This window comes from Parasteatoda tepidariorum, chromosome 9, assembly GCF_043381705.1.
Source record: "Parasteatoda tepidariorum isolate YZ-2023 chromosome 9, CAS_Ptep_4.0, whole genome shotgun sequence".
NCBI classification, from domain to species: domain Eukaryota; kingdom Metazoa; phylum Arthropoda; class Arachnida; order Araneae; family Theridiidae; genus Parasteatoda; species Parasteatoda tepidariorum.
In genome coordinates this window covers 11296028-11305997 of record NC_092212.1, presented here as the reverse complement: position 1 = coordinate 11305997, position 9970 = coordinate 11296028, and the positions used below count along the sequence as shown (strand labels likewise).

The 9970-nt window shown below is 32.4% G+C and overlaps 1 protein-coding gene across 1 annotated transcript; it reads left to right on the top strand.

The window, feature by feature from the left end:
* Nucleotides 1–6574: 6574 nt before the first annotated feature.
* LOC107441115 (uncharacterized) lies at nt 6575–7528 on the top strand. Its single transcript, XM_016054267.1, has one exon. It carries the CDS (start codon nt 6575–6577, stop codon nt 7526–7528), a length of 954 nt encoding a protein of 317 aa, XP_015909753.1.
* Nucleotides 7529–9970: the final 2442 nt, after the last annotated feature.

Below are 9970 nucleotides of genomic sequence, written 5' to 3'. Positions count from 1 at the left end.
AGCATAGGGACTCTGTCACTGCTCTCTATCTTCCTTTATTAGTGGTTCTTTAACTTCTACCATGTCTAGCAGATTGCTTTTAATTCATGCATAACTGTTGTAACAAGCTCTTATGGCGTGCAAAAAACTGTCACCAGATGGCGCCGAAAGTGCAGCAGAAATATTAACTTTTTGTTTTTCAAAAACTTAAAAAAAGTAGACTCGAGAAGCGGCTTATCCCGCAAGTAACTTGCTCAATCCCTTTATCACTTAATAATTATCATGAATCATCCCATTTAAAGTAAATTCATCATATTTGTCATATTGTAGTTAAAATCAATAATTGTTTTATGGATATTCTGAAAGGCGGTCATAAAAGGTAAGTGGAACATTTTCCATTACCCCTCGATTCATACAGAAAAAGCAAGAATTCATTTTAGATTGAACAACTCTCCTTCTCCAAGTTCAAATTAAATAATAATATCAAGTAGAATAATTTTTTTGTGTGTGCACATATATATTTCATTTCAAGAAATCTTGAATGGTTGATTCCTCAAAGCAAAATAACTTGGGCCCTCATTGGATTAATATTCATTAATCTTGACTAAATAAGGGTTCAAAGGGCCATTATTTTTCAATGTAGGCCCTATACGGAATTGTCCAATTTACCCAATATTTTACAGAAACTCTGTAGCCAATATTTTCCCCATATAGATTTCTCAAATTCATCCGGTATTTTACATTCATTATTCAAACAATATAGATCCTATATTGGCTGCCTATTGCCCTACATAGGGCCAATGTTAAATAATCTAGACATTCCAATATTGGTCCCTCGGTGCATGTTCATATAGAATGGTTCATCCCTTAAAGCAAAATAACCTGAACCTTCATTGGACTAATATTCATTAATCTTGACTAAATAAGGGTTCAAAGGGCCATTATTTTTCAATGTAGGCCCTATACGGAATTGTCCAATTTACCCAATATTTTACAGAAACTCTGAAACCAATATTTTCCCTATATAGATTTCTCAAATTCACACGATATTTTACATTCATTATTCAATCAATATAAACCCTATATTGGCCGGTATTGGCCCTACGTAGGACCAATGTTAAATAATCTAGACATTCCAATATTGGTCCCTCGGTGCGTCTTCATATAGGACTCATATTTATGTCAATTTTTAGCCCAACTGGGAACAAGGTAAAATTGTTGCTAAGGAAGTTATTCATTTCATGCCCCTTCCACCAGAAAAAAAAATTATGTTGTATATAATAGTGGAGGAAAGATTGCAACTCTTCTTTATTTGCGATTTTAATTTATTGAAAAAAAATCTATATGCAGAAATTTAAATTTGTTTTATTGAATATTTTTAAAAAAAAATTTGTATAATGTGGGAGCTATAAACAAAGGATGCAATCAAGATAATGCTATTTATAAAATTATGTCTTTTCCTTGCGACTTATTTCGTTTTTTCCATTTTTTTTTATAGGGACATGAAATATAATTTTAGAATTATGTGGTATCCTCTAATCATTTATTTATATGGTTCCAACTCTTTTAATTAAAATGTCTCCCTCGAAATAATGTAGTATTTAGAAAAGTGCATTTATAATCTATAGAATATAATAAGGGTAAATTGTTGCCTAAATTTCTTTATTAGGGATATCTTTAGGTAATAAAATTAATTCAACTAATATACTGTTATCTAGCATAGAGCTTCAGTGGAAATTTGAGTCATTTAGCTAGCTTTAATTTGGTCTAAAAATTTTGTCTGACAATGTAGATTCCTTTTTGGCTGTTATCGAGTGAGGAATGATTGAATCTTGCATTAAGACAGAACACGGAGCTTCACTAAGGTTTTGACGTTAGTCGGAAATAGATCTGAATTTTGACGTCAAGATTCTATCAACACAAACATTCACCCATAGAAATTCCATTGCAAGTCTAGTAAGAATCCCGTAAGATGAGTATTTTAATTGGGTTAAAAATATTTAATTAAGAAATACAAAATATGTTTAAAAAAATAATAAAACATTTCCTATCTAATATTTCGTAAAGTGACCAATAATTGACTCTTTTATTTAAAATGTCATTCATTTTATTTTTCTGTTTAAAACATATCTTTAACTCAAACTTATCTTTGTTGTTGTTGTCGTGAGAAATTTAAGAAAAGGGGGGGGGTGCTTGTTCTTGTTTTCCTGTGGCGCCATCTATGACCTAGAATTCAACTTTTGCCACACCCATCCGTCACACCCGTTTATAGGGTGAACCCATTCATTCATCTACAGATCATAATTTTGACCTGAACCAGCGAGCGATTAATCTCCAATTCAGTTCTCCAGAGATATTATTTATTATGGGAACATGGAGAACTTTGTGACGAGCACCAGTCACCATGTACTACACGGGGAGTCTTCGGCCGGCTGGATTCGAACTCCCATTCACACGAACATGAGACCAGCATCATGCCAACCAGGTTATCTCGTCCCCAAATCAATGGGCTATTACACATGAGTTAAAATCAATCCGCAAGAAATGGGAGGAGTGCAGAGAAAAAGAGAAGTGTAATGATAGAAGACCTATACTTTATTTGGGAGTAAAGAGGAATGTGTGCAATTTTCATACACTTGGGGCCTTTTCCTTGAAAGTTAATCGTCCAGAAATGGTGAACATACATTAGACAGTATCGCCTACTTTCTTTTCCAATCTTTAATCAGCAGTACGAACAGTTTGCAGATGGTAATTAAGTTCTTAAGTTTAGCGGAGAGCAACGAGAATTAAATGTCTATTTATGTCCGCAACTTCGAACAACAACGAAATTCAGAAAATGTTAGAGAATTCTCCTTCCTTTAGTCACTTACAATCAAAAGGATACTCTGAAACATCGTAACTGTATTATAGTTGTGGCAATCAGAGTGAGTCCTACAGAATCATGGCAATTGGAATTTTCTTTATTTAAAATTTGATAATATATTTTCTAAAATTATGTTAATTAGGTTATATTATAAATTAATGACAGTACCTCAGTGGCCCTAAGACTCTACAGCATATGAAGAAATGGAGTGCGGGCGCGGACTTCGAATCTCCTCTCAGTCAAAGTCTAAAAATGAGGTTATGCCCTGAGGAAAAGGAAATGACTATAAGGATGATCCTAGACTCGGGAGCATACCACCCAAACGAGAATTCCATAATAACCTTAGATTTAATGATCGGATTTACCCATATTCAATGGTTTGAAGGTCTAACTTATTCTTAACTTATTACAATCTAAATTTTTTTTTTTGACAACCGGACTGTGTAGGAGTCAGGGAACAGGACTTGCATTAAAAAGGTTCTGGGTTCGATTTCCGGGCAAGGCATGGATGTTCTTTCATTCTCTTTACTGTACGTCCTCACTGTGGGAGCAACGTTGCCCCTGCAAGATTAGCAAACTTATCTGCCTCTCAGATATCTGTATTAACGAAAGGTTATTCCCTTGGAGGAAAAAAAAGTGTTTTTTGTTTATATTTTTTACTTATGTTTTCCTTGAAATGTCATCGATTAAGCCAAATGGACCATTGTCTCTTTAAAAAAAATGATAGTCACTTATTTTCAATTAAATATCAAAAACACAAATTAAAACTTTACTAGCATACCTACCAAAAATTAAATACAATAAATTTTATTTAAAAATTAAAAGAATCCGTTATTAACGAGAGCACTCTTAAATTAAAGTTTTCTGGGAAATTTACTAGGCGTGGGAAGTATGAATGTGCTTAAAATATTCACTCTAGAGGTGGCCAAAGCTGCTGCTTTTCTGTCACTGTTATTTGTTACATCTTACGGCTACTGAGGCTCAAATGCAAGAGTGACAAGTAGCAGTAACTGTGACAGATAAAAATCGATATAAATTTAATCGATATTAGAATAATTGGATTAATCGTTGATAATTATAGACCTTTTGTTGCAAATAATCAATAACATTTAATGGATATAATTAAATTTTAAGTGATATAATTAGGTTTTAAATAAAACTGATCAGTATAAATAAGTTTTTATAGAATTAGTTCATGGGATTAATTAGCATAATTACCCGTAATATTCACAGTAATAATAATTAATTAATTCTTAATGCTCTTCAATGACTGATATGCGACCTTATTTAATTCTTGGAATGTATTAAAATAACCAAAGAAGGATTTTATTTCAGATACAAAGTTAAATTAATCAAAATAATATAAAATTAAATCAATAAAAATTAATTAAACATTATTAGAATAAAAATTCAATCCCAAAGTTTAGGCGATTTTTTCGCTCTTAAAAACCGTCTTTGATTACATCAATTAAATTTATTGTAGCACTGTTGAGAAAATTAAAAGGTTTTCGATATTTTATTTCTGAGAATAATGATTGCGTAGATAAATAAATTTTCAGTAAAGTTGTTGGATAAAAGATAGGACCGTATTAATAAAATTCAAATAAGTACCTAGTATGTTGCAGTCTTGTTTAACACCTTCTGTTTAACATTCTTGGAAGTGGTAAAAGTTCTGATTTAGTGTATGAGCTTACAATCGACTTAGAAATTAACTTGCCCACACGTAAAGCAAAAATTTTGAAATTTTTTCTTTCTAATTTGCATTCTATAGCAGGTAAAACTAATATAATTTAGAAAAGTGCCTTGACGTTAAAAATTACATATTCTAAAAATTTATTTAGTTCCTGGACAGAAGACCTTTTGGATGAAATTTAGGGAGAAATTTGAACTTGGATGACATTTCAAGCTGAAAAATGTGTTTTAAAAGAAGAAAACGACAGAACATAAATGGTGGAATGTCGTAACTTGGTAGTTAGTAGGCAAAAAGCCGCAAAAGGTGTTTTTTCCTTCCATTTAATGAACATACTTTTTTTTCGAAAGATTTCGTTACTTGACCTTCTTGGTATGGTTGGGGGGGGGGCGCAATCCGTTGTTGGCCGTACAAGTTATTGGTAGTCAAAAAACTCTTAAATGATTTTTTTACTTTTTGCATATTCTATAATCTCTAACATCTTAAGAGAATCGTAATTTTTGCTTTTCTTCAAAGAATTATTAAGAGAGTGTATTGTTACGCTATTTAAATCTCATTACATACTAATTTTGATAGATATCGACCAAACAGTTATTAAGCAATAATATATCAAAGATATAGTGCATTTGAATTTTGCATCGTTAGAAAATATTGACTAAAAACTTTTTATTTTGCAATTTAAAATTAAATTATAAAAAAAAAATTTGAAAATGCATCACCTTACAATTAAAGATATCGCTAATAAAGAAATTTAAGCAACGATTTAACCTTAATCCTAGCTAGGTTGTAAATACATCCTAGCTAGGTTGTAAATACATTTCTCAAAATGCTACATTATTTCAAAGGAGACATTTTTCTTGAAAGAGTGTGGTACCATATAAATTATTAGAAGATATAAGAACCACATAATTATAAAATCAAATTTCATGTCCCTATTAAAAATGGTAAAAATAAAATAAGTTGTAAGGAAAAGACATAATTTCATGAATTGCATTATCTTGATTGCATCCTCTGTTAATAACTCCTACATTAAACAGAATTTTTTTCAAATATTTTTTTAAATTTTTAATTTATTTTATATTTTTTTAAATTTTTTTATTTTATTTCCAATGTATACCTGTGTTAACAATTCAGGCTATTCACAGGGCAGATTTGTTGGCCACTGTTTCGGGGGCACCATATTAGGTAGGCCATCGGTACTCCCACAGTAAGGACAAATGGTATAGAGAATGAAAGAATATCCATGCTTTGCCTAGGATTCAACCGGGCAAGGCATGGAACCTTTCCGATGCAAGGCCAGTTCGCTGTCCCCCACACAGTCCAGTCGGCTTTAAAAAAGTATTCAATGAAACAAATTTCAATTTCTACGCATAGATTTTTTTTTTAATGAAATTAAGCCCCGACTAACTAAAGAAGAGTTACAATCTTTTCTGCACTGTTATATGCACCAGGAAAGTTTTTTTCGAGCGGGGGAGAATGAATAACTTATGAACGGAGACATGGTAGGAGTTAAAGACCCACAAATAAAGGAAGATGGAGGGCAGTGACAGAGTCCCTATGCTCCTATTGAGGTAAAAAGTATTTATGTATGAACTATTCATTTTATGAACTATTCAAGCGGTCTTAAAATAAAATACGTATATGAAGGGGAAAAAATATTCTACTTGATATTATTATTTTATTTCAACTTAGCGAAGGGCAGTTACCTGTTTGTCTACGATAGGTACTCTGTCCGCCATTCGTCTGGAGGGGTGGCGGTGGCTATGGTAACGAGGTATGATTATTTCAAGTAGGGGTGCGGGGTCCCTCTTTAAGACTGGTTTCGGTGGGAGAAAAGGAGACTTCTTTCTTCGATCTATTGTACTATTAGCCCTAGAGTTAAGAGAAATGAGCATTCGCACCTGAAACATCGTTTAGAGCGTTTGATTCCCTTTTTTTAATCTTTTCTCTTTTTCAAAAGCTTCTGTTTTAGAAAAAAAATTTATTTGTGTTGTAAATTTTTATTTTATTTTTCCTCTTTTGACTTTTTTGAATTTTGAGAAATGCCTTTTAAATTTAAAAAAGGTGAAGTTCTGAAATCACAAGCACGTAAAGTTGTGCACAATGTGTTTGAGTTTTTTGCTAATGAAGCTAAGGAAAAAGCCCTTAAATTACCTCTCCATCAACCATCTGATAGAGCATGTCTGGCTACTGGAGTGTCAGACTTCACACTCAGAAAAATAAAAAGAGAAGTTTCTTGTTTAGGAGAAGAAGGTGTGTTGCGCACTCCCGGAAAAAACAGGAAAAAGAAATCTGGTGGACTTGCTCATCTAGATGATTTTGACGAATGTGTTATTCGTCAAACCAGCCAAGAGTTTTATATAAGGGAAAAAAAAGTGCCATCGCTTCGAAAATTAATTCCTGTTCTTCGCGAACGAATTAATTTTGAATTTGAGAAAGATTCATTGAAGAAAGTTTTACATTCCTTAAACTTTCGATGGGAGCGGTGCACTCCCCAAAGAAAACTGCTTATCGAAAGGCCAAACATTGTTTTTTGGCGCAACAAATTTCTGAGAGAAATTCGTGAGCATCGGAGGATGCAGCGTCAACTAGTTTATTTGGATGAAACATGGGTTGACAGTAATTTAACATTCCAGAAATGCTGGCAAGACAAAAATAACAACATTGGTGTTATATCGAACGTCAGTTCGAAAAATAGACTTATCGTTGTTCACGCAGGATCGTCAAGTGGATTTATACCGGGAGCTTTGTTGGCCTATAAGGCATCTAGTCAGTCTGGTGACTACCACGGCCAAATGAATTTCGAAAATTTTCGAAAGTGGTTGATGGAGAAATTACTGCCAAACCTACAACCTAATAGTGTGGTAGTAATGGACTATGCTCCATATCACACTAAAATTGAGAACCCCACGACAATATTGATATCGTACCGATTTCAATTTTTGTTAAATTTGTATGTAAGGGGAACTAACTCCTACCCCCGGTTTACGGACTGAAAATAGGGCACTGGCAGGGCCTATAAATTTATCATACATAGTAAATTGGTTATAAGAAAAAAATAAATTTGCCAATAAAAACTGTTTTTAATAAATAGTGAAAAAAAACTGTACAGGTTACAATAAAATATGAATAAGAAAACGTAATTTAAGCAAAAAAAACTTCAGATAATTTCAGACGGTTTGATGGGTGCTGATAAAAATCATCGTTGATAGTTTTAGATTTCATCCTAGTTGCGGTCACTTGCTTTCAGTTTCAAAAAAAAATAAAAAAAAATAAATAAATAAAATATTTAAAAATTAATAATCAAAACAAAGATATTTAATATTTCTCCGGCACAGATAACGTGAACTATTTTTATTTTCAGCAAAAGTTTTATCTCCTTTTAAAATCAGAGTTATTAAGTTTAAGCTCTTCACTTTTTCCAGAAAATTCAAGTAATAAAAGAAATTAACTACTTTAAAAAATGTGCAAGTTTAGAAATTAAACCATCTAACAATCAATGAACATTCATAATAAATATCGTAAAATTAAAAAGTAATATTAAAAAAACCTGTACTACCCTTAATGTCAGAATTTGTTCACTTTTTTTCCCTTTGTATTTAAAAAATAACAACTGATAGAATCGAGAGAATTATTTTAAGAAAGAAATATTCATGCATCATCATCATCATCGAAATATAACTGGGCGCCTGGGGCCGTTAGCGGCCTTTTTCCCATTCATCTTGTATTTAATCTTTAAGGTGGTTCTTTCTGGTAATTGGAATAAAAGGAAATCAAATATTTTGTATTTTAGTTAAAATTATGTCACTACAAAAATGAGCTGCAATCGGCCTGAGGTTTATGTCTTCTCTTAAGTTTTCGAACGTAAAAATTTCGTTGAATCCTGCGGTGTCACAATATATGGTCTNAAAAGTTCTTGAATCAGATTAAATAAGTCTCCTACTGGTGGCTGAGTCAGCCAATCTGGTATACTCCCCATACAAGCTATCATCGAAGGCGAAAGAAAAGGAGACCTCTTCATCGAAGCCACCCTCCCTAAAATGCTCTCTTCTTGTTTCCATAGCACCAGACTGCCGCAGACTTTGTGGCGGACAGAGTACCTATCGTAGACAAACGTACGCATGAATTTAAAACAGTCTGCTAGACATGGTTGGAGTTAAAGAGCCACAAATAAAGGAAGATGGAGAGCAGTGACTGGAGTCCCTATGCTCCTATTGAGGTATTATGTAAGCATTTTATATTACACCTGGCGTCATATCTTTAAAAGTGAATCGTCCAATCAACAATCAATAGTTAGCTTTCATTAGACAGTAACGCCTACTTTCTCTTCTAGTCCTTACTCCGGAGAACGAAGAGTTTACATATGGTTATTACCGCCGTAAGTTAGATGGCGAGCAACGCAAATAAAATTTAATTTTATAAATTATAACGAAGTCTACAAGGTTAAAGTACTTAAAATTTTTTAAGAATCCATAGCATTTTGAGAAATATCCCCTTTTTAGGCATTTCCAAAGAAAAAGATACTAAGAAGATACTTGTAACTTGGCAATTATAGTGAGTTCTACGTTATCACTAAAATATGTTTTCCTTGTTGTCATTTATGAAATCTAATGGACATAAGTCTCTTAAAAATGGGACAGTTATGGATTTTCATTGAAAAATTAAAATTGTAATTATATTATTACGCTATTACCATATCTACCAGTAATCAACTATATTAAATTTTATATGTATTTAAGGATAGATTACTTATCGCTCAGAATGAAATCTCAAAATCAAAAAGTTAAAAAATTCTGCGCAATAGATGCGTGGATGGTAAGGTTAAGGCAAGGATAGACCCGCGGATAGAGTTTTAACTTGCGATCCGTGACGAATATAAACAATATTCACATACCTACCAACTTTTAATCCCTTCCATTATTATTTTTCCCAGTGGTATTAAAATGGAATTAATTTTAATCAAGCAAATACGTTGCATTTGAAAAAGCTTAAGTTGATAGTCATGATAGTACCGCATATTAATATATGTACTTAATTTTTAAAAGAATAGTGGTGATCAAAATCATTTAAAAATTAAGTTTATAAAAGAAAAAATAGTATATATTTAATACCACTTTAAATATGAAAATAAAATCTTCCGGAAGAGTTGGCAGGTATGTATTCATTATGCATCCATTTTCTTTTCTACTTTGCTTAAAACAATTTTTGTTCTTTCTTTCTTTAAAAAAAGTACTGTTGATCTTTTTACTTTCTCCATAAAACATGAATTGATGGAAATAGCTAGCAAAGATTGCTTCAATTGGTAAAATGTTAAAAGCAGAAGTTCTCTTTAGAATAGCCGAAAATTGGCGCTAACAAGCGTTTGTCTTTATGGAGGAGCAGGCATACTGAATCTAATGTAGGTGAATTGTACTTCACATGCAGCAGACTGCCCATTT